Source organism: Anas platyrhynchos, chromosome 3 (assembly GCF_047663525.1).
Source record: "Anas platyrhynchos isolate ZD024472 breed Pekin duck chromosome 3, IASCAAS_PekinDuck_T2T, whole genome shotgun sequence".
In the NCBI taxonomy this organism is placed as follows: Eukaryota; Metazoa; Chordata; class Aves; order Anseriformes; family Anatidae; genus Anas; species Anas platyrhynchos.
In genome coordinates, this window is record NC_092589.1 from 121,347,393 (window position 1) to 121,371,497 (window position 24,105).

General features: G+C 51.4%; 2 protein-coding genes across 3 annotated transcripts in view; one reads left to right on the forward strand and one right to left on the reverse strand.

The window, feature by feature from the left end:
* LOC140002307 (ATPase family AAA domain-containing protein 2-like) overlaps positions 1–13,834 on the forward strand; it is a 16,080-nt gene extending 2,246 nt beyond the window's left edge. Inside the window, exons 4-10 of one of the 2 annotated variants that reach the window (XM_072036721.1) lie at positions 1,061–1,220; positions 1,576–1,689; positions 1,786–1,935; positions 3,005–3,253; positions 3,939–4,072; positions 5,376–5,504; positions 13,341–13,834. In XM_072036721.1, coding sequence (XP_071892822.1) covers positions 1,061–1,220; positions 1,576–1,689; positions 1,786–1,935; positions 3,005–3,253; positions 3,939–4,072; positions 5,376–5,423 — 855 coding nt within the window. In that variant the 3' untranslated portion in view covers positions 5,424–5,504; positions 13,341–13,834. Of the gene's footprint in view, positions 1–1,060; positions 1,221–1,575; positions 1,690–1,785; positions 1,936–3,004; positions 3,254–3,938; positions 4,073–5,375; positions 5,505–6,925; positions 7,130–13,340 lie in introns of those variants that run through there. The other variant, XM_072036720.1, reaches the window with a different exon arrangement.
* LOC140002053 (maestro heat-like repeat-containing protein family member 7) lies at positions 11,357–19,815 on the reverse strand. Its single transcript, XM_072035145.1, has 19 exons — positions 19,229–19,815; positions 18,545–18,615; positions 18,274–18,402; positions 18,053–18,132; positions 17,770–17,893; positions 17,405–17,494; positions 17,214–17,318; positions 16,821–16,992; positions 15,900–16,006; positions 15,391–15,540; positions 15,015–15,169; positions 14,515–14,653; positions 14,112–14,249; positions 13,685–13,933; positions 13,245–13,400; positions 12,874–12,975; positions 12,562–12,664; positions 12,309–12,368; positions 11,357–11,649 (listed from the first exon to the last, which is right to left on the reverse strand). The coding sequence occupies exons 1-19, from the start codon at positions 19,533–19,535 to the stop codon at positions 11,522–11,524; spliced, it is 2,565 nt and encodes an 854-aa protein (XP_071891246.1). The 5' UTR covers positions 19,536–19,815; the 3' UTR covers positions 11,357–11,521.
* Between the last annotated feature and the right edge of the window lie 4,290 nt (positions 19,816–24,105).

Sequence of the window (24,105 nt, forward strand, 5' to 3'; positions counted from 1 at the left end):
CAACTTGTGCTGTTGCAGTGTGTGCAATAAAAGCATTAACACGCTGATGTGGTTTTAGCTAGAAAAAATGATGTGTCCCAAAAGAGGGACATTTCCTTTCTTTGTTATGCGATGATTGTGGCTGTGGCCATATAGCTACGGTGTCTAGCCGCTGCCTGAATATATCCTTCCCATCTTCTGACTAGAGTTCTCCGAATACTGATAATCTGAAAGGGTGCCCAGAGAAATTCCTTATGTGAAAGGATGTTTGCCACTCTGTTCACATAGTTTCATTTCATGGGGCAGTCAGATGGCTATGTAGCTATGTATTAACAGGTTATTCTCCGTGTTTTAGTTTTCTTACCCAAGCTTTCCTTTTCACTAGCTGATCCGAAATGCTCAGAAGACAGCACCAAGCATAATTTATGTCCCAGATATCCATTTATTGATTAGATAAGTCTAAACTAGGGGCGTATATTTCAAAGACAGATATAACTTGAATATACCTGCGGATCAGCAAAGTCCTCTTCATGTGGGCATCCACTGGCTTTTCTTCCCCTTTTCTCCTAGGTTCTTGAGCTGTGAAAAATCCAGACAGATATGTATGTCCTCATCTGAACTAGTCATTAGGCTCCTCTTACGGTCTGAGGGAAGAACTCGGCACCTCTGGGCCCAGTTACCTCATTCTAAAGTAGATGCCTGCAATAGGTACTTCACAGGTGCAATTCATGCACCTTTTCCTCAATGTCGACAACTAAGAGAATGCCGGATGGCTTACTCAGCTTTCACTGTTGTGATTTTCTGAAGCAAAGTGAAATGAATCTCCCACCCTCAGTGTTTCTTCTGTACCATGCACGTGCTTCTGACCTCCCTACTTCTTGTTGTCCTCTCCTAGCAGCTCTAATGCCAGTTGAAAGAGCCCTTCCATTTTTGAGAAGCAAACTGGTTAATTTCAGCATCTTCTGATGCATCGCAAATGTTCAGAGTTTTTAGGAAGTCGTTTATTTAAAGTTTTCAGAATAATTTGGTAGACAGTGCGCAAGGTTAAGAAAACCTCTGAATGCTTGTATTTGATCTGCAGGTACCTGACTATGCCACAAGGATTAAAGAGCCGATGGATCTTTTAACAGTTCTGACTCAAATTGACTCGCACCAGTACCTCACTGCAGGAGACTATCTGAAGGACATCGATCTAATCTGTAACAATGCCTTAGAGTACTACCCGGATCAAAGATCTACAGGTGAGGATGTGCTTTTTAGCCCTAGTTTAAAAAATCGGTCAAACGTATAGATGGATAAATGCTGTGTTCAAACAGTAGACTTCAGATGGATTAGATGATTTTGGACATCCACAGAGAACATCTCTTACCACATTGTAAATATTTTACCATTTTGCTGCTTGGGCATGGAATTGTGATATAAGTGTTCCCAAGGAACTAGTGCTTTTGTTTTAATTAACTTCTATGTTGTTATGCTGAACATATTCACTGAGATAACCTTTTGGAACCAACCTATGAAGAAAGCAATTTTTTTCTGTGATCAAAACAGTTTCATTGGTTGGTAGACAACATTCAGTTAAAGTCTGTAAAATTTCAGATCGTCACAGAGCCTATGTTTTGCAAGACACTGCATATTCAATGGTGAGGAACGAAATGGATACAGAGTTTGGACGACTTTGTGAACAAATTAAAGAATCTCGTGAGAAAAGAGGTACGTGCTTTAACGCTAAGGATTTTAAGACTTGTCTCTGCATTTGTAACTGAAAATGCACGACGAAGATCTTTGGTATCTATTCTTTATTGCAAGGTCGCACCTCTCCAGCGTGGTCTCCATGGGACGACTCCAAGTCACCACAGCAGAACCCTGCTACTGAAGACGACAAACCAGAGGAAGAGAGTAATGAAAATGAGGAGATGACAGCGGCACCTGTAGATGCCAGTACACCCATTTCTAATGGTAAGTTGCATTTTATTCAGCTGCTCTTGTCATTCATACCTTCTCTGTTCTTGAGGCGCAACAGTTGTCTCTGATGCCTGGCTCTTTATGCCAGAGGTATTTTGTTTTCAAATTTACTTCAAAATGTGAGAGAGAAATCCAGAGGTCATTCATTCAATATAGTGATGAATTAAAGTTCAAAGAAAGTTGGTTTACAACATAAAAAACAAACAAACAAACAAACAAAAACAACTTTGATGGCCCAATTGACATTTAGCCGCCCCTAAATTGCTAATTCTTGAGGTAAAAAATGTTGTGGATGGCAGTTTCTGAATACTTAACTAGTTTTTAATTATGCAAAATGGCATTTTTACCCCCACTCCACCCCTCCCTTCCCCAAATGCTAAAACCTTAGCTACCTCATACTGTGATTCCCAGTTGAAGGAGGGAAGTCTAACTAGTGAGAGTGGGAATTTTGCCATGGACTCCACCCATATCCTTTTGCAATACTATATGAATACTACGAATGTTGGGCAAAACCACAAAGTTTGTTTTTTCACAAAAGGTTTACCAAATCAGGAAGCATACGAGGTATAAGTCTTCATGTTTTTTCTCCTTTGAATATTCCCTTAAAATTGTCTCATTAATTAATCTCTTCCAAACACGTATTCAGCTTTTGAAGTCTTCAGCTTGATACCAGACTCGAAGGAGAGCTTATTTCCAGAGGCTTTTATGATGTTCATCTGTATTAGTTCATGTAGTAAGACAGTGACTTTATCAAATAACCTCACGTTGTATTAATGCTGCCCATCCAAAGTAAGAATCCTCAGCATGTAAAATCCTGAAAGTGACTGTTTAGTGAATGAAATTCCGTAGCTGTGTGTGTGGTTTGTTTGCTTGTTTTTAATCTTAATAGCAAACTGACCCCATTAACTTTCAACTCTTTTCTCAGCATATGTAGGGATATAGGCAGTGGTAGCTCAGTTCCTTTGTTTTCCTTGTCAGTTGAGTAAGATGAAGATAATGGATTTTGAAGAAAGAATTCTTTTGGTTATGTTTTGGATTATTTTTTTATGCTGTCTCTTTGTAGGTGCGTCAGAAAGAAAGCGCAGAAGGAACAACTGTGCGCATGCTGCAGCAAAGAGGAGTTCTCAATTCGATACAGAGAACAGAGTACCAACAGATGACCAAAACAATAGTGATGGAGAAGAGTTTGTGGACAAACATGTTTCTGACATATGTCAAGTTAAACTTAACACTGAAAAGGAAAGTGCTAAGCTTTGTGGATATTCAACACCAAGATGGGGAACTATAACTAATGGAAATCCAAGTTTAAATGGTAAGGGAGAAGTCCATCAGATCCTTTAGCACCCTATTCTTGCTGAGGAGGATTGCACTATTTATTAGCTTTAGCCTTCAATTTCACTCTATTTTTTCTGTTACAGCTCTCAAAAATCATCACACAGTTTATTCCATAATGATGTTGCTCCTCTAATTGTGCAAGCCTAGCCCACATGTTTCTGTAGGTGCTGTTTTTTTGATTCTAAAGTGTGTTTTTTTCTAATGGTACCTAACTGAAAGCCAGCAGTCACTGACACTCTTTTATTGTACGAGGTGCTTTCCAATAACGAGCAGCTTAGGTGAAAAAGCAGCACTTCAAGATGCGTGGATCCAGAGTAACATGTGGAATAGGAGACTTAAGCCCTAATGTTGTACTCTAAGATGTGTTCCCTAACCTGAATTGGCAACATGACTATTTTTTTTTCACTATTAACCTTTTCATTAGTGCTTTTTGTTTGTTTGTGGGTATTTTTGTTTGCTTTTTTTTGTCTTAGTTTCTGTTTTTTATGGAGCAGTGGCTTTAGCTGGAAAGAAGGGAGAAGCCAAGTATTTCTCAGTGCAGACGATAACAATTCTGTCTCTGTATTTGTAGAGAGAGACTGTTTTGCAGGTACAGGATACTTCACTGAGACTGTATTCTAGATAAACAGGAAACCTGACTGAAGAAATTTGTGTCCTTCCAGATTCCTGGGCATTTCAAGCAGTGACTCCTGAACATTCTTGGGAAGAAGACCAGCAACAGATAAGTGATGAGAACCCTGTACAAGTTCCTACAGAGACAGACTACATAGTTATCGTGGATCGCTATGAGCTCAAAGTATGTCTAATTTCAGCTTTTTTTTTGATGCTCAGATAGGACATATGCACTGTGACTGTTTAGTTTCCATACCTCGTGTAGATTTCTGTAGGCTACCATTTGCTTCTGGTCATCTGTAGTTTAGGAGACAGATTCTTTGCCTAATTTTTAAGATAAAAGGCCTTGCTGAATTTTAAAATACCACATTGACAACCTGCTAGTACTATTATGGATATCATTTAATGATTTGTAATTTTAATGATGGGTTTGAGGGCTTTTATTTGGGGATTTTTTTTTCATGCTTTGATGTATTAAGAACCTGAAAAGGATCTTTATTTCTTGCAGTGATGATTTTAAACCTGAAGTTAGCAGGTTGACGTAAACTAGCTAGCCATGGAGAAGTGACTACTTTTCTGAAATTCCTTGAAAGTGCAGCATTAGAAGTTCTTATAGTGTGTGTGTGTGTGTATATATATACACGAGGGAGGCAGAGTTTGCTGATTAGATGATAAGCAGCATTATTTCCAGGGGGCAGTAGTATTTCCATTTGGTATGGCTGCTCCCTAAAGCTACATACTTGCAGGCTCACACAGCTAATGGACAGCTGTGGCAGTGGAAGAAGGTGCTGCCACTAGCTTGTCACTGTTGCTGTGCCAGAGATTATCATCTCTGCATCTTTGGTAATAGAAATGGCTGTGTGAGAGAGAGGTGATTGCTACAAGCAGTCACTGTCACTTTGCTATTTACCCACCCCTGAATTTAAAGGTAGGACTGAGCAAACTAATCCACCTTTGCTCTGGGCGTTTGAGCAGCCTGTTCTGCCAGCAGAGTTGTAGGCATGGCACATGTGGGTAAAGGTAATCACCTAAGGGTGCTTCCTTTTCCAGCTGGCACAGCTTTATCTACAAGATCTGCAGCCTTTTTACAGTGCCCCGCGCTGCTGCAACGCTTCTCTAATGAAATGCAACAGTGGCTTTGCTGTGGCAGCAGCTGTCCTACAAAGAGGATCGTGTCATTCCCTGCTGCTTTGGGAGCAGTCGACTTGCAATTACAACCGTTGATGTGATTGATTAGTAGTAAAAGATTGTCCGAAATTTCAGCCTTTCCTTTCTCTGAAATATGAAAAATTAACTCATATTTTCCCTGCTGAAATCTTATGGGATATTTAATCTGTTCTCTGAAGTGTCACATTTTATTTAATAGCGTAAGAAAAAGTAGGCTGTCACTTGTATTGTTACTGTTCAACCTCTGAAAACATATAGAGCGTATTCAAAGGATCTTATACTATTCTAAAGTTGTTGTTTTGCTCCATTGTTGTCTTCAGAAACTGTTATGCTTTGTCACTAAGATAACGAAGGGATTTGACATTTAACACCTGGAAAAAGTATATGGCGTCATTAATCAGTGTATTTACAACCATAGAGGAGACTACGACAAAACCGATTTGGTGGAGGTAATTTTTGTTTTGAATTCTAGCGCTTTCTGTCACTGTTACGCAGTATTTGTGTGTTCTGGGATATCGTGGTTGTTTAGCATTGCTCTTTACTGCTTAGGTGTCTGTGCACAGACAACAACAACAGTACGACTTCTCCCTTTCAGTCTGGAAGACGTTTATCCATCTTGCAAAACCATTGTTGTATTTGGCATAATTGTTGGCAGTTTCTGCAGGAAAAAGCTTGAACTTGAAGACAACGGGTCCACCCACACAGCCCTTTCAAAGCAGTTAACTTTAGTCTGTCAGTAGTTTTCCTTGAGAACCATTTTGGGAGTGGGAGGACTATGAAGGGAAGGTGCTTTTCTAAGTCTTTCACTTGCTCTCTCCCTCTACAGCCAGTCATGCACGGTGATAGCAGTTGTTCCAGCCTTGGAGAGAAATTTAAGTATATAACAAGAGTTTGAGACTTCTCTCTAGTCACACTCTAATCTCTTTTTAACTAATGCGCTTGAGCATCTGTAACTGGGGAGATTTCTGCCTGTGCCAGTTTTACACTGAGTCAAATTCTCTGGTCTCTTCCTGTAAAAGATGATTTCTGAGTTGTCCGAATTCCTCCGAAATCTGCGTGAGGCGTCCATGGTCCAAGTCAGGTGTTCCCGGTATACGCTGGATATTCACTCTTCACATTGAAGATCCTTGAACCCATTTATCTTAGAGTTGCTTGTGCTTGAGAACAGATAAAATGTGTTGTGCTGATCAGTCTGCCTTAAAAAGAGAGAGCGCCTCTTTTTTTTTAGGCACTGGTCATCTCGATCTCTTTTTCCACATCTGATAAAGAGTTAGAACGGACACTCTGTTCTGCCTGTGAGAGGATTATTTAGATTCAGGGAGGCCGCTCCTGAAAAAAAAAAAAAGAGATCTTTTAGCTCGAGAAGAGATTTATTTCTGATCTCATGGCCTGTGAACTTTTGTAACTTAACATTTAATTTAAGTATTAAAAGTCAAGTAGCTTTCTTGGTTTTCTATTTCTTCCTTTAGCATAGGCAAACAAATCTCTCCTATTCAGAGTGCACTGTACAAGTCAGTCAGGAGCGTGCTCTACTGTATGGAGAGAGAGAGAGAACTTAAGGAGTAATTATTCAAAGTCCAGAAATTAACTTGAGCTTGTTGTGGCTTCTCAGGAACTGTTTCTTCTTTCTAATTGTTGTGAAACCACTGCTGAGAGAGATCCATATAGTTGATAGCCTCCTCTCTATTTTGGATGTATAAGGATGTCTCTGAAGCTAGAAGGGGTAATAGGCCGTTGTGATGGTGGTAGCACACTGTTTGCTAAATATTACTAACCATGTATTACAAGTTATTTATTTTTATAGTAATAGAAAGTGTTCTTAAGCTTTCATTTGTGCTGACTGCTATTTTGTCTTTTTTTTTCTTACTAGGAAATTAAGAAAGAAATCTCAGCCTTCTGGTCCGACAAGTAGTCTTCAACATACTTAATTTTTACTCTCCAGAGGCTTTTGTTGCACACTGTTCTGTTATTTGTAAACAACTTAGTAAATAGTATCTCATATAGGTATATAAAATTTCATATATAGGTATTTTAAGATATTTTAAATAAATTTGTTTATTTGATCTTTCTTAAACATATTTAAGTACTTTTATTTCATATTTTTGTTCTATATATGTAGCTCTCTATTTATTATCCTATATATTTATATATAGGATAATAGAGAAGTGAGAAACAAAGGAAAGAAGCCAAAAGCACCTTCTCCCCCGTCTACCCTCTTCCACCTCCTCCCCCCGAGCAGTGCAGGGGAACGAAGGAACGGGGGTTATGGTCAGTCTACAGTGCTTCTTCTCTGCCGCTCCTTCTCGGTCACTCTTGTCCCCTGTGCTGTGGGATCCCTCCCACGGGAATAATACGGAGAAACTGTTCTGGGCATTACTGAAGAACACCGGAAAGACAACGCAGTCGTTGATCACAGCCCACCCAGGTTCATGAGGGGAAAGTCCTGTTTAACAAACTTAATTTCCTTTTATGACAACATCACCCGTCTAGTTGAGCAAGGGATGCCAGGTTTTGGATTTCCATCAAGTTTTCAGTACTGTTTCTCTCAGTATCCTTCTGGACAAAATGTCCATTGTACAGCTAGATAAATACATGCTGTTTAGGGTGAAAAGTTGGCTGATGGGTTGGGCTCAAGGGGTTACAGAAATGGGGTTGCATCAGGCTGTTGACCAGTCCCTAGTGGGGTTCCCCAGGGTTCCACTTAGGGCCAGCAGAAGAGGCTGGAGAGCAGCCTTGCAGAAAGGGATCTGGGGGTTTTGGTCGACAGCAAGTTGAATACGTGTCAGAAAAATAAAGTGTGTGGCCACTGGAAGCGAGGTCGTGTGACATGGCAGGGCTACAGAGGTGCTGTTTGCCTCTGTTGGGAGAAAATTCCACCACACACCAGCCACAGGACTCATCCCACCAGGTTTCACTTATGCCGATGATGTCGTAGCTGTGGGACAGGGCCAAGACTTCTAGCTCATCCATTTGATTCCTCATAGTGCCTGCGTTTGTGTAGAAGCACTTCAAATGCGCCTCCCTACACACAGCGCCTTGTGGAGCTGACCGCAGGACCTCACTAGCACACCGTCCCTCTGATTCTAGCGCACCATCCCTCAGCTTATCAGCGGTGTGTCTGGTTTTATCCCCTTCCTCCTTCAACTCTAGTTTAAAGCCCTATCTATCAGCCCTGCCAAGTCCTGAGCAAAAATCCTTACCCCTCTCTGAGAGAGTGTGGTGGTTTTACTTGGGTGGGCAGCCGAGCTTCACCCCTCCTCAAAGAGGAATGGGGAGAAAATACGATGAAAAGGGCTCAAGGGTTGAGATAAGGACGAGGAGATGGCACAGGAATTATCGTGACGGACAAAACAGACTCAGCATAGGGAGATGGTAAGATTTATTGCTTATTACTAACAAGCTAGAGAAGTGAGAAACAAAGGAGAGAAGCCAAAAGCACCTTCTCCCCAGTCTACCCTCTTCCACCTCCTCCCCCCGAGCAGTGCAGGGGAACGAAGGAACGGGGGTTATGGTCAGTCTACAGTGCTTCTTCTCTGCCGCTCCTTCTCGGTCACTCTTGTCCCCTGTGCTGTGGGATCCCTCCCACGGGATGCAGTCCTTGCTGAACTGATCCGGCGTGGGCTTCCCACAGGCAGCAGCTCTTCCAGAACTACTCCAGATATGGGTCCGTAGCACGGGGTCCATCCCTCAGGAGCAAACTGCTCCAACCTGGGTCCCCCATGGGCAGCAGCTCCTGCCAGACCCCCTGCTCCTGCGTGGGCTCCTCTCCACGGGCTACAGGTCCGACCCAGAATCTGCTCCGGCAGGGGTCTTCCACAGGCCGCAGCCTCCATCGGTGCAGGGCCACCTGCTCCACCGTGGTCTCCTCCACGCGCTGCAGCGTGGAACCCTGCTCCACCGTGGTGCTCCATGAGGCTGCAGGGAGACAACCTGCTTCACCATGGTCCTCACCACAGGCCGCAGGGGACTTCTGCTCCGGCGCCTGGAGCACCTCTCCCCCTCCTTCTTCACTGACCTTGGCGCCTGCAAGGCCGTTCCTCACTCCTCTCACTCTCCCAGCTGCTGTGTGGCGCAGCGTTTTTTTTCCCTGTCTTAAATATGCTTTCACAGAGGCGCAAATCGTGGGACCAGCAGGGCTAGGGATGTGATCGTCCCCCTGTACTCGGCTCTGGTGAGGCCGCACCTCAAGTACTCTGTTCAATTTGGGCCCGTCGCTACAAGAAGGACATTGAGGTGCTAGAGAGAGTCCAGAGAAGGGCGACGAAGCTGGTGAGGGGCCTGGAGAACAAGTCCTACGAGGAGCGGCTGAGGGAGCTGGGCTTGTTCAGCCTGGAGAAGAGGAGGCTCAGGGGCGACCTTATCGCTCTTTACAGATACCTTAAAGGAGGCTGTAGTGAGGTGGGGGTTGGCCTGTTCTCCCACGTGCCTGATGACAGGATGAGGAGGAATGGGCTAAAGTTGCGCCAGGGGAGTTTTAGGTTAGATGTTAGGAAGAACTTCTGTACCGAAAGGGTTGTTAGGCACTGGAACAGGCTGCCCAGGGAAGTGGTGGAGTCACCATCCCTGGAAGTCTTTAAAAGACGTTTAGATGTAGAGCTTAGGGATATGGTTTAGTGGGGACTGTTGGCATTAGGTCAGAGGTTGGACTCGATGATCTTGAGGTCTCTTCCAACCTAGAAATTCTGTGATTCTGTGATTCTGTGACTTATTGGCTCAGCTCTGGTCAGCAGAGGGGCCCTTAGCAAACATGGGGCAGCTTCCAGATCCTTCTCACAAAAGCCACTCCTATGGCCCCGTGCTACCAAAACCTTGCCAGGTAAAACCACTACAGGGAGGCGCATCTCATCTGGTGGTAGCAGGCCAGTGTCACATAGACCCTCCCATGATCAGCAAGCCCAAAGTTCTACCAGTTGCACCAGTCCCGAAGCTACAAGTTAATGTGGAGTCTGCTTGTCAGCATCGATCCCCCCTATCGGAAGGACAGAGGAAAACACAACCTGTGCCCCTGATCCTTTAAGTAGTCGCCCCAAAGCCCTAAAGCCCCTTTTTTTACTAGGCATTAGTAACAAAAACTTGAACAAGGTGGAGATAAATTAACTTGGCTACAGCATTAAAGATGAGCTTTGCGCAGTGGTCAATTGCTGGCTGGCTTGAGGCGCGTGGCTGAGGGTCTCTAATGAATTGTATGACTGATTCAGGCGCGTGGACAGCGCAAGTGGTTACGGGGAAAGTATATGTAGCAGAGAAAAATGGCAATAAAGGCCTTCTGCTCAAGAGGCATCGGGAGACCGTGTCTTTCATCCCTTCAGGTCTGCCCCCTTCCAACTCAGGATATTCTATGATTCCAAGTGTGGAACCCAGCATTTGGCCTTGAATGCCACGCAGCTGGATGCGGCCCGTTGATCCAGCCTGTCCAGATCCCCTTGCCCAGCTTGGTGTCGCCCACGAACTTACAGCGCCCAGTGGGGCCCACCCAGCCCAGGCACGTGTCACATGGGACCTCCCTTGGTGACCTCCCTTGGTGACACCCCAGGGGTCCGCCTTATATGACTGCAGCTGTGGCTCGGACCCTCAGCGTCGGTGCATGGCAGTGACGGACAGGGCAGGAGCACTGGGCCTTCGAGGAGTCCCCGAGCATAGCCCACGCCTGCCCGAAGGAGCCTCCGTTTTCTATTTGAGAACTCTCCCACTCCAGAGGCTCCTTCTGAATCTGATGAGGAGGGAGGCATGCCCCCCAGGCAGCCCAGGCTGGCCTGGCAGGAGACCTGGTCTTCTGAGGGCAGCAACCGGCCAGCAGAGGACAGCTTGCTGGCAGAAGACAGCACCCCGGTAGAGGACATTTTGCCGGCAGAGGACAGAAGCCCAGCAGAGGACAGCTTGCTGTCAAAGGGCAGCAGCCCGGTAGAGGACAGGAGACCAGCAGAGGACAGCTTAGTGGTAGAGAACAGAGGTTTGACAGAGGACAGCAAGAAGGAGTTGCAGTTGCTGGATCCCAGTGAGTCGTGACTCCTCTCTGTACCCCTCCCTGCCACTGTAGGGGTGGACAAAAACACCACCTGAACTCCCACTCCATCCACTACCTGTCCCAGTCCCCTAAAGTCCCGCTTGATAGTCTTCAGGCTTCTATCTTCAGTATTATCACTGCCGGCCTGGACTATCAAAAGACGATAGTAATCAGAGGGGAAAACCCGGTTGGGAAGCTTTCTGGCAACGTCCATGACCCTAGCCCCAGGGAGGCAGCAGACTTCCCTACGGGTAGGGTCAGGCTAACAAATAGGGCCCTCTGTTCCCCTCACAAGGAAGTTGCCTTCTCAGGGGAACAGAGGGAACTTCTCAGGGTCCTTGGTGGCCTACAAGTTAGCTCAGCGTCATGGCACCGAGTCACTGTGAAGGAGCTGCTGGAATAACGAGACAACAACCTAGTTCTATTAAAATATATATTGCTCTTTTGAGGACTGCTGCGGGGCTAGCGGCACCACAGCAGTGGAAATCTCCGTCCTGACATTGCCTTATGCCTTGACGTCAGGATCAGGGTGGTTTGAACTGCCAGGGAATGGACCATGGGTTCCGGGTCTTTATATGAAGGCTGGAGGACTGCAAAAGAAAGAAGAGCAGAGATGAAAACCCACTCCTTGCAGAGATCCCCAGGCATCCCCTGCAGACCATGCCAGCCCCACTCGACTCTTCCCCAGGCCAGGAGGAGCAGGAGGGACAAAGGAATCCATTGAAAGCTGCTGCTCAGCAATGTCCCAAATGCAGCCACCAGTCCTTCCCCACCTGCGCACCACAGGTCAAGTGGGGCACCTTCACAAGCTGGTTCCCTCACCACCTGCCTCCATCCCTTGGGAGGATTCACACACTCCAGGAATCTCCTGGACTCTTTCCTCTCGCTATTGTGCTTCCCTATGAGAGCAAGGGCTAGCAATCGTGACCCTGCTCCTAGCTGCTTGTAGGCTGTCTCATCTCCCTCTTCGTCCTGGTTGCGTGCTCTACAACAGGCTCCCACCTTCTGTCAGCCTTACTGCCCTTTCCCCTGACTCTTCCTCAGGGACACTCAACCCTTTCAGCGGCACTGCCCAGCTCCAGGCTGGGAGGCCATTCCCTGACACCACAGGCTACCCCGTCTCCTCTCCCTCGTTCCTATGGCTGCATTGCTCCTCCGCCCCGAAGCATTTCCCTGGAGCAGGGCAAGGCACGGGGGCCTCTGCCGCTGTCCCCCCAGCCCTAGCACACCCCCCACTGCCCTCACTCACCGCTGAGGATTTCATTCAGCTTCTCCTCGCTCTGGTCCTTGCAGTAGCGCGCAGCAAGACCTAGACACAGAGACCCCATCAGAGCCCCGCTCCCCAGCACGCTCCCAGCAGCACAGCCCCTGGCCTGGCCAGCCAGGCTGTGCCCCCTCCTGCACCCTGGAGCAAGGGCCCAGTCGGGGGGCTCTGGGGGCAACAGGGCAGTGCCTGGGGCTGCCAAAGGCTGCCCCAAGAGGGACCCAGGGGCTGGGCTCACCAATGAATCTGACGGCCTCAAGTCGCAAGTCGGTCTGAGTGGCCTTCAGGTAGGGCTGGCTCTGCTGCAGGTATTCTTCTACTCTGCCTCTGTCCTGCTGCAGCTGGAGAGAGAGAGAACGCAGGGTCACGGGGCTTGCACACCCTCTCCAGGGTCTCCTCCAGCATCCTGGGGGCAGGGAGGGCAGAGGGGCCTGCAGAAGAGCCCCCTGGGGCTCTGTGCTGGCAGGAAGGGAGCGAGGATGCGGCTGCAGGCAGCGGGCTCTGGCCGGGCGCGTTTGCCCAGCTGGGGCAAACCAAGTTGGGTCCTTACCAAGCACTCCCCGATCCTCCACGTCTGTTCTGTCTGGGCCAAGCGCTTCAGCACCTTGCATCGCAGAAACTCTGCAGCCACGGCGAGAGCTTCCCCAGAGGCCTGCGGAGCAGCAGAGGCTGGGAGGTAGCAGCACAGCCTTGGGAAGGAGACCCTCTGTCCCCTCCTCTTGGCAGGGCTGCGAGCCTTTCCCAGCGCGTTATGGGAGGCTGTGGTGGGGGGCAGCGTGCACTGGGTTCAGTGGCCAAGGCAAGGCCACGGGACAGCCACCATCGGAGGCAGCTCATGCTGCCGGCCAGAGATCCCCCAGAGCAACCCTGTGGCATCAGCACACCCTTGCCCACATAACTGCTCAGCTCTGAGATCTGTACCTTTGCTACGCTCTCACTCTGGTCTCTCATGTGAAAGTAGAGTGGGAGAAGGCTCCTGTGCACTCTCCTCTTCATTTTCTTCGTCCTTTGCCGCAGCACAGCCTCCACCACGGCTTGGAAGAGGCAGATGGAGTGCTCCCGCACCTGGCTGGACGCCTGGCAGGGAGGAGGACAGGAGGAATTTCAGCATTAGCGTGGCCGATGTGAAGGGAGCTCCCAGCACTGTGAGATGCTTCAGCGCTGGATCCTTCCCAGAGGAGCTGCTCAGGGGCAGCTGCAAGGCCTGGTGCCCGTGAAGGGCAACGCAATCGGTTGCCATCGCAGGCTGCCCGCCAGCCACCCCACTTTCGCCACCAGCCGCACCAGCCATGCCCAAGCAGAGCTCCCCAGCGCCTGGGCTGATGAGGAGACTGGGAAGGCCCTGCCTGAGTGCTGCCCACAGGGCTGGGCTGAAGGGCAGCCCTCATTACAGGGGGCCCAGCTGAGGGCTCGGGCTCCCGCAGCACACTTACGTGGTCAAAGAGTGGCAGGAGCTTCTCAGCCAGCTGCAGAGCCAGGCCACTGGCCTTCCTCCTCTCCACATGAGCCATCACATTTCTCAGCACAAGCAGGGCCTTCAGCACCATGTCTGTGTTGGTGTCCTGCAGAGCCTCCAGGATGTCTGGCAGCAAGACCTGAATTTCCCTTGCCTGTAGGAAAGACACCATTTCCCTTCCGTGAGGCAGTGAGAGACCACCCTGGGCAAAGGGCTCTGGTTCCTGAGCACCAGCCTCCTGCCTTGCTTCCTGGCAGCGGGGAGGGACGGGAGGGCAGAAGAGCAAAGCCCCAGGCTGCCAACATGGCTTTGCTTGACGATGGCCCGCTCACCTTCTCAGGGCTCTCTGACACGGTGCAGAGCCCTTTCAGAACCAAAAAGCGCATCATTGGTCTTGGGTGCCTCAGGTAGCTCTGGAGGTGCACTGGGTTACCAAAGTCCTCCTCAGAAATGTGATTCTGGGCCAGCATCTGCAAGAAAGAGCAGTGAGAGCCTGGCAGGGCCCCCTGCAGCCTCTTCTTCTCCCACCTTTGGGCAGGGATGGGGCAGCGCCAGCTGGCACCAAAGAGGCACCAGGCGCGGGGAGCTACGGGGGCTTGCCGGCCCCAGGGACCATGTGTCCGTACGTCCTGCGGGAGCTGGCAGTTTGGGGGTAGATGGGCACAGGGCTGTGCCTGTGTGCCTGAAGGGGCACACGTAGCCCTGCTGGGAGCAAGGTTTCATCTGGGAACTCACAGCCAAGCGACGGATGCAGGTGTCCTTGGTGTCTGCGATGCACCAGTAGCGCAGCGGCAAGTCTTCCATCATGACGTTTAAAACCCTCTCCAAGGTCTTCGGCATGGCCAGGATCACCTCCCACATGGCCAGGTCAGTGCTGCAAGCCCAGAATACTCTGTCAGTGAGGCTGCCTCAGCCGCAGGGCCACAAACTGGGCCAGCCCCAGAGGACCCAGGCTGTCCTGCAGCCCCTGTGACTTGGGGAGCACTGAGGGCCCAGCCTGGGCAGGCAGGAGGGGGCTGAGCTGGTGTTCCCTGGGGGCAGGGGGACTCTGGGCTGCCTTGGACAGCTGGGCTGCTGCAGCCCTGGCTGGCCCAGTAGGGCTGGAACGCATTGGTGGGAAGGAGGGCTGTGCTCCTTGGGGATGTCCTGCCCTTTGCCATTGGTGTGGCAAGCAGAGAGTCTCCAGGTGCATCTCCCGATGCGGAACAAGCCCTCAAGGATGTTAAGGCCAGGACCTGTCACGTGGCGGAGAGAACTGCAGCAGATTCTTGACTTCTTCCCTGGACATCACTTTGGTCATCTGGAGAAGCAGGGAGTCCAGGCACTGCCGCGCCGATGCCGTGTGGATGCTGCCCAGGTTTCTCCTGATGCACTCCACGATCGTTGGCACCTTGGGGGACAAAGTGGGAATGGTGTTGCCAGCAGACCGCAGCCATTGCCACAGCTGCCACTCAAACTTTGGCCCCTTCCATTGCTCTCTGCTGGCTTCAGGTGGCTTCTGGAGCCCAAGAGACCCCGATGTGCGAGGGAGGCAGGGAGGGAGGCAGGGAAGGAGAGAGGAACCACGCCTGGAAGAGCTCAAGGGCAGGGCCATGGCCACAGGCCACTTACATCTCTCAGCCAGTAGAAAGGGTCCTCCAAGGCTGCGTCGAGCACGCTGCAGGCCCCCTGCTTGTCATGGATGCTGGAGTCTTGTAAAGCTTCAAGGGCTGTGAGGATGATGTCCAGCCTCTCAGCAGGGAAGAGATGTCCTCCAAACCCCTGTGGGAAGAAGGAGGAGCGAAGACATGCCTCCCTGAGTGTCCCAAGGGTGCTGCTTAGCTGAGCAGCAAGGGCAGCTCCGGAGAGAGGGCCCTCGGGGGAAGGGGTGAGGATGGGGCATATGGGGCCAGAGTGCTGGCCCTGCAGGTAACCAGGGCTTGCTGGTGGCCAGGAGGGCTGGAGCTGCTGCCGGGACACAGGGGAGCAGCCTTCGCATAGCCCCAGCCTGGGGACAAGAGGAACCCTCTCAGCAGGGCGAGTGAGGCCGTGCCAGCCCCACTGGTTCTGGACCCCTTTGCTCACACGAGATGCCTGCTGATGCTGCGGACAAGATCCCCAGCAAGGCCAGAGCTCATTACCTTGGCAATTTCACACGGAGTTGATGTTATAGAAAATGGAAGTTTTGCATACTCCAATTTCTTGTGTCTCTCTGCATAATTTACCATGGCCTCTCTCAATATGCATTCTAAACAGGGGGAAACAGCGAAGAGTTAGTAGGGAAGAGCATCTTTGCCAACAAGCTTGCCAAATGGTGAAAAGCACTTTCACTAGGAATGGCTGAGGAGGGAGGCTCAGACCCACGGCGAGGAGAGTGGTGGGCAGGGATGTAAAGCACAAGGTGAGGAGTGCTGGGAGCAAGAGGGACCTCAGGGATGATGCAGAAGGAGGAGAAGCAATGGCGTTGGGTGCCGTGGGGGTAGCAGCGTGTCACAGACCCCCTTCTGCTCGGGGTCAGGATGTGCAGGAAGCCCCCTGACACCTGCCTTTAAGACGGCAGGGAGCAAACAGTCAGGGAGCATTCTGGAGGGCGTCACCATCCCTGGTGATGCACGGCTGGCTCTGCTGTTCACTCCTCGGGGAAGATGCGGTTTGGGAAGTGCTCATCGATCGATGGCTTAGACTGGGGGACACCACAAAACAGCGTGGTAGGTGATCTGGGGAGGGTTGGGAAGCACAGCAGCAGAGAACTGCTCCTGGACGGCAGGTGAGCGCCTAGCTTCTGCGGAAAACGATAGCCAGAATGCTGCGGGAAGCTGCTGTGAGGAGCAGAGGAGGCCAGGGAACCTGGCAGAATTCCGTGGGCAGCCTCCACCAAGCACAAAAACAATCCTTCACAATACTCACAGAATCACAGAATTTCTAGGTTGGAAGAGACCTCAAGATCATCGAGTCCAACCTCTAACCTAACACTAACAGTCCCCACTAAACTCGGGGAAAACAAGTAGACAAATCAGTAGATGTTTGTGTGCAGACGGACGCTGCCCACCACACCTTCTTACCTCTTCCTTTTCTGATGATTTTGTATATGTGAGAAAGAGTTTCTAAAGCTGTGAATCTGATGGAATCTTTGTCACCGGTGAAAATGAAGAGGATGCCCAGCAGCTGTCCCAGGATGGGGATGTAGGGCTCTGTGGGCTCATCATCGCTATAGTTTTCATAGTCATCTGTGATCTGGGTGAGGAAGGGACGAGAGACAAAGGGCTTAGTGGAGGCAGAGCCGGTCCCTGAGAGAGCACGGCCTGGGAAGGGGAGAGCAGGGGCGAAGAAGGGACGAAGACCCTCGATTCACGGTTCTGAGGCACTCACGTGCATCGAGGCTTGCCTCACAGGCACCCCTGAGTGGCAGGATGCTCTGGGATGCAGGAAAGGGTGGAGGGTTCCTTGTGCCTTACCTCGGCCTCAAAATACAAGAGGATGAAATCACCCAGCCTCTCAATCATCCTCACAGCTCTCTCACGCACAGCTGGGTTTTTGGAGTGGGCAAAGTGCAGCAGCGCCTGCGAGGAGAGAAGTTGCTGGGTTGACAGTGGTCTGCAAATGTGACCTGAGAGGATTCTTTGGAAATTCTTTGCAAATGCCAAACCTTCAACATATTCTCCAACTCTGTGCTGAAACTGGCGATGGGGAAGTTGCGTACGAAGGCCGCCAGCATGGTGTCCATGGCTTTCATAGTCTGCAGGAAGGACAGAAGAGCATCGAATTATTTCTGTGGCCCTCCTCACCCCCAGGAGCTGGCTCTGAGCCCCTCTGGAGTTCAGGGGTGGCTTTGGGGCTAAAAAGCTGCTGTGTGCAGACCTCCTGCAGCACAAGATCAGGTCGGGGAAGGGGTGAGGCTGGGAAAGCAAATCTGGGCCCCGGCCCTGCACTGGTCTCTGGTTGTGTCAGCACGGGGAAGCAAGGCAGCAGCTCAGCAGGACTGGGGGTGCCGGTACCTCACCCAGCACATACCTCAGTGAAGAGCGCTCTTTCTGTCTCTGGCACATCTGACTCGGGAGGCAGAAAGAAGATGCTCTTGCAGCACACACGCAGGAGTCTCTCCGTTTTGCCATGCAGTGCTGTTGGTACGGTGTTGCTGAAGGAGAGAGAGAGAGGAGCCTGTTGGACGCAGTGCCTTGAGGCTTATGAAGGAGGACACGGACCTCCCTTGGCCAGGCATCCCTGGGAGGGACGGGCAGCCTCCCTGCCAGCTTCAGGGCCACCAGGACATTGCCACCAGGGGCTGGGCACGCACCTGAGGAGGGCGACAGTCTCCATGGCCTTCTGCCGGAATGCTGTGCGCAAGCTGTCCACGGGCTCCTTTTCCAGCAGCGCCTGCAGAGCACAAGCAGGATGAGACCTTGGAGCCGCCAACACCCAGCAGCAGCAGAGCCAGCGCTGCCCCAGCCCTCGCCTCCCAGGGGGCTGGTGCCGGGGGGCCTTGCCCCTTCCCCAACCCGCTGCGCATCCTCTCACCATGATGTTCTCCACCAGCTTATGTTTGCTGCAGAAGCCATGCAAGTTCATCGGCACACCCTTCTCAGTGACACATCTGCACAGATCGCAGATTTTGCTGAGGAACAGCATCTTCTGCTCCTCGTCGTCCTGGCAGCCACAAAGACACCAACAGAGCATTAGGGGGACACCCACGGCCAGCAGGACCAAAGCCTTGAGGGGTCTGGGGCTGTGTGGGACCCCTGGAGGGCAGCGCCAGGAGCACAGCTGTGATGCAAGCGGCTGCCATTACCTTTTCTGTGCCTCTGACATACGCCCTGATGAATTCCACGGCCTTGTCTCTGCACAGTTTCCATGCCTTATCTGGAAAGGAGGAAAGCAAAGAGTGCTGCAGAGAAGGGCTGAATGCAGGGGTGAGGAGAGGAAGGGCCCCAGCCCCAGAAGGCCGTGGGGAGGCCGCGGGGATGCCCAGAGGCTGCAGCAGCTCCGCTGGGAAGAGAGGCTGAGGGAGCTGGGCTTGTGGAGCCTGGAGAAGGCTGCGGGGGGACCTCGCTGCGGCCTCCCCGTGCCCAAAGGGGCCTCCAGGAAAGCTGGGGGGGGATCTTCATCATGGACTGCAGCGACAGGACAAGGGGTGACGGCCTTAACCTCAAAGAGGGCAGGTTTCTTTCGGACAGGCAGGGATTTCTCTCCTTCACGCCCAGGGCAGTGAGGCCTTGGCGCAGGCTGCGGTGCCCCCTCCCTGGCACTGCCCACGGCCAGGCTGGGTGGGCTTTGGGCAGCCTGGGCTGGGGGGAAGCATCGTGATCGCCGAGGTCCCCCCCAGCCCAAAGCATCCTGGCATTCTGTGGTGCTGCGGAGGAAGCTCGGCCCCGTCAGCCCAAGCACCGCTTTACCCAGGGAAGGAGTCCTGGAGTCAGGCAGAGGTCTCTGTGTCCCCAACCCTCCCCACCCCATCCCGAAGACCCTGACTCACTGGGATCCAGCCACTGTACGTCGTCCTGGCTCTCCTCTACCTGGCTGCTGCCCGCTGCCTGAGCAATGGCCTCTGCCGGGCTGCTGTCCTCTTCCGGCAATAAGGCCTCGACTGGGGTTCTTTCCACTGCCAGCAAGCTGTCCTCTGCTGGCCGGTTGCTGCCCCTAGAAGACCAGGTCTCCTGCCAGGCCAGCCTGGGCTGCCTGGGGGGCATGCCTCCCTCCTCATCCCCTTCAGAAGCAGCCTCTGGAGTGGGAGAGTTCCCAAATAGAAACCGGCGGCTCCTCCGGGCGGGCGGTTGCGGCATTGTGGGACGTGGGCTATGCTCGGGGACTCCTCGAAGGCCCAGTGCTCCTGCCCTGTCCGTCACTGCCGTGCACCGACGCTGAGGGTCCGAGCCACAGCTGCAGTCATATAAGGCGGACCCCTGGGGTGTCACCAAGTGACATCACAATGGGTGCCACTGTGACACGCGCCTGGGCTGGGTGGGCACCCATTGTGACGTCACTTGGTGACACCCCAGGGTGCTGCCTGACGCGAGCGCAGCCGTGGCTCGGACCCTCAGGCCCTGCTTCCCAGGACGTGGCTGAACACCGCTCGTTGATGGGAAGTAGAGAATAATTTTTTTTCCCTCTCTCCGTGCTCCCGCGCGGACTGATTGTTTCTTTTGTTTCGTTTTTTTTTTTTTCCTCCCCATTCCCTTTCCATTTAATTAAACCTTTCTCATCTCAAACCTCGAGTTCTCTGTGTTGTATTTTCTCCCCCTTCCTCTTTGAGGAGAGGGGGAGTGAGAGAGCGGTTGTGGTGGAGCTCGGCTGCCCACCTGAGTAAAACCACCACACTTTGTCCCAGCAGCTGCGGTGCCTTGTGAGGGGCTGGGGCTGGGGTGGCCGTGCCCAGAGCCCTGCAGCAGCCTGTGGAGGGCATTGCCCTGGGGCCAGCCCAGCCTGGGCTGCTGGGCTGGGCTGGGCTGGAGAGAGGGCAGGGTGGTGGGGAGAGGTGGGCAGGGGCCGGGCTGGGCTGGGCAGTGCCCGGCAGAGCACTTTGTTGACTTTGATGACTTTCACCTATTTCTTTGAGGACTGTAGACACCCGTCTCTGTTCACCACCTTGCTCTCATCCCAGCATTTCCATCATTTCACCAGTGTCTCATCAACCCTCCCCAGCTGCTCCTTCTCACACAAAGCCATGCTCTGATCACAGACGCTCTTTGGGTGACCTCTGGCAACGCAGCACAACACTCTGAGGGACAGTTCTTCCTCCTCGTGGCCAGCACCAACATTCCAAAGTGCACTTTGTGGCAGTTTTTTCTCTCCTACTCTTTTCTACTACAAAAGAAAGCTCCATCAGGGTGGAACCCCCTCCTAAAGTAGGCATCCCAATCCATCAGGCTCCTTGCGGCCTGTCAGCCAACCAGACAGAAGTCACCGCACCAGCATCTTCCAAGCCATGGGCCTGCTGCTGTCCAGTCATGGACTCAAGCAGAAGGGACAGGACAACCCATATGTGGGCCTTCTTTCTGCATGGGTCCTCCTGGGTATGTAGGCAGAGGGGATCCCACAGTCAGCATGCCAGCCAGGTGCCTTTTGCTGGCCTACCAGGGCCACTGGCAGATGTCAGCCGAAAAGTACCGATCCCAGCTCTAAGTCAAGGGTGACCTGCCACCTACAGACAGAAGTGACCTCTCAGTCCCTTTCTGTGACATGATCCTGCTGCTGCCCTATCTTCTGCAGGGACAGAAGTGACCTTACCGTCACTGCCACAGTCACATTGCTCCTGCTGGTGCAGGACTTCCTGAGGCAGAGCTGAGCTCATCAGAGCATTCTCCCCTGTCTCCTCCTTGTGGCCCACAATCTGATGAGATCCATGGCCCCTCACATTCAGCTTTGAGTGCCATGACTCCAGAGCAACCTCATGGTTCCTGCCCTGTCCCAAGGGATGACGGGCCTAAAGTTAAGGCTTAGTAGAGGGGCTGAAGGTGAGGACGTTAATGCACAGGAACAGGGGTTTTGGGCGTTAGGTGTTCATGTATATGACTAGGGACTAGGGCCCACCTTACTGGGTTAAAGATTAAGCAAAGTTTGAATGGGAATGTTTTGGTATTCTTATGTGGGTATCAGGTCTGTGTTTAGGGTATGGACAAGCTTTGTGGTTTAGGGTTTTGTTTAGGTCTCTCAGGCAGTTTCCTAGGGTTAAAAAGAGCATTTTAATGCTAGTGTTAAGGTCAGGGATCAGAGTGATTAAGAGAGTAAAAACAAGGGGAAGGGGCTATGTGATGAATTTTGGCTTCAAGGGATGCGTTGAGGTCAGGCATTAGAGTAGTGGATTCCTGACAGTGTGTACAGTAGCATTTAGGTTTAAGGATTAATGTTGCTGGTTAAAATAGGGCAAGGTCTTTACATGACTCTTTTAAGTCAGTGCTACAGCAGAATCAACATTGCCTGAACCTTCTAGCCTCCCAGAAATCATTGATTTCTGCTGGCCTCTTCTCTCTCCCAAATCTCACATTTCTCCTGGCCAGGCTTCTTCTGACCTCCCCATATCAGTCATCTTCTTAGGGGTAGTTTTCTGATGGCTTTCATGATCTCAGAGTGTCTGTCTTACCTCTGTTGGCTACTCCTTTCTTAAGACAGACGCAGCACCGAAGCCAGGATGGAAAAGAACATAAAGGCTGCAGGAACACCCTGCACAATGTGCCCTGCAGCTCCGTACCACGCTAAAAATCTGTTTCCTGCCTCCAACTTTTGGATATAGAATGGCTCCTATGCAGCCAGGGTAACTTTTTCCAGGCCCTCGTGCATGGTTCAGTTTACCCCAGGCATCTTGGAGGCAGTGGCCCCCTCTGTGTTGAAAACTGAAAGCAGTCCTGAAGGATGACTTCAGGCAAAAGCTGACACCTCTGACATGACAAGCCCTATCCAAGACCTCTTCCTTTATGGGGCCTACCAGGTACTCGGAAAGAGCGGATCTCACAAACTACAGGCACAGCAAGTGCCTTCTGCTTGCCTTTCAGGTACTTTTGCAGATATGAGCCTAATGGCATAGATCCCAGCCGGGAGTCAAGGGATGAGCTGCCAGCTATTTCTCCAAGAAGCCACCTCAAAGGCCATTTAACAGCCATTCACTTCCTGCTGGACTTAGAATTTCTGAGGCACCACCGCCTCATAATATCATACCTACAAAACACCCCCTTTTTGGCCTAGGACCTGCCCAGGTAGAAGTGATCTGATTGTGATCCTTCAAGCCCATGGCACTGCTGCTGGGCTCCCAGACCCTCTGATGCATGTGAACCAGTTCCGTGCCAGTTCTGGGAGGTGCTAGGGCAGGTGGGACCTTGCAGGCAATGTTCCAGCCCCATGACTGTTGTTGGTCTCTCAGCTCCTTGCACACAGCAAAGATCACTCTGACATCCAGATGTTGTGTGCCTGAAGCTGGCCTAGAACACACTCAGGGAAGGGCCCTCCCAGCCCCTGCCCCGGCCCGAGCTGGCGGTGCTGCTCTGCAGAGCAAGGGGGCTGTGGTGCCCAGGGCACGGGGACACTCTGCAGGGCCATGCTGGGCAGGCTGGGAGGCAGACCCAGCTCATGGGGTCACTGTCATTGCCCAAGGCTGCAAGGAATCAGTCACCAGCCTCCTTTGCTGGGGCTACTGCGTGTCCTGGGGCTGCAGAGCTCTCCTCTGCCTGTTGGCAGCAGATTGAGCACTTGAGCTCTGCTAAATTCACCTTGGACAGGCTCATGCTCTGCGGGCTCCACCTGTTTTATGGGCTCATGCTGCTCCGGCCAATACCCTGGACTCTGCTGGCAGATGCTAATTCCCTCTGCAAGAAACATTAACCTGCCAGCAGTCCCAGCACAGCCCCACAACAGCACTGGCACCAAGCTCCAGGAGCAGCCGGGCCTAGCCCCACCAGCAGGAGAGGGCGGCAGAGGCAAGAGAGCAGCTTGGCATGCCCCAAGCGCTGGTGCTCCCTGTCTGTGCTGCTGGAATGGGACTCTTTTCCTCTGCAAATGGGCACTGCCCCAGCAGAGCCAGACCAGGTCTCAGAGGAAGGACATCAGACAAAGAAGGCAGTGTAGGCTGTTTTATTTCGTTAAAAGTTCACAGAGACCATAATTCCACATGGACAGAGACTCAGTACATACACTAAACACACATACAGAATTGGGAGTGGGACAAAAATGACATTTTATTGGGCAACCTAAACTGAAAAAAAAAAAACAACAACAAAACAAAACACAAAACTAAGTAATACCAGTACTAAAAATACACACTCACACACACAAAAACAACAAAAAAGGGAATATAGGTTGTTCTGTGTAAGTGATATTCTGAGTAATCTGCAGAAACAGACTGTGAAATTATTGCTTCCGAAGCAAATCAAGTCATCAGTTTCCACAAGGCATTCTTGAGGTCTTTGTTCCTCATGCTGTAGATGAAGGGGTTCACTGCTGGAGCCACCACCGAGAATAGAACGGCCACCAACAGGTCCAGGGATGGAGAGGAGATGGAGGGGGGCTTCAGGTAGGCAAACATGCCAGTGCTGACAGTCAGAGAGACCACAACCAGATGAGGGAGGCACGTGGAAAAGGCTTTGTGCTGGTCCTTCTCAGAGGGAATCCTCAGCACAGCCCTGAAAATCCGTATATAGGACAACATAATGAAAACAAAACAAGCAAAGATTAAAGAAAGAGTAAATAAGAGTACAGCAACTTCCCTGAGGTAGGCATCTGAGCAGGAGAGCTTGAGGATCTGGGGGATCTCACAGAAGAACTGGGCCACTGCGTTTCCAAGGCAGAGGGACAGGGAAAACGTATTGGCTGTGTGCAGGACAGCACTGAGAAAGCCACTGCCCCAGGCAGCTGCTGCCATCTGGG

Bases quoted from the DNA above. Each gene is read 5' to 3' on its own strand.
- LOC140002053 (XM_072035145.1), bottom strand. From the start codon at position 19,535: ATGCCGCAACCGCCCGCCCGGAGGAGCCGCCGGTTTCTATTTGGGAAC. The intron at 15,541-15,899 runs GTAATGAGCTCT...TTCTTCCCACAG, and splicing joins CTCCGTGTGAAATTGCCAAG to GGGTTTGGAGGACATCTCTT. The intron at 13,934-14,111 runs GTGAGCGGGCCA...TCTTTCCTACAG, and splicing joins TGTCAGAGAGCCCTGAGAAG to GCAAGGGAAATTCAGGTCTT.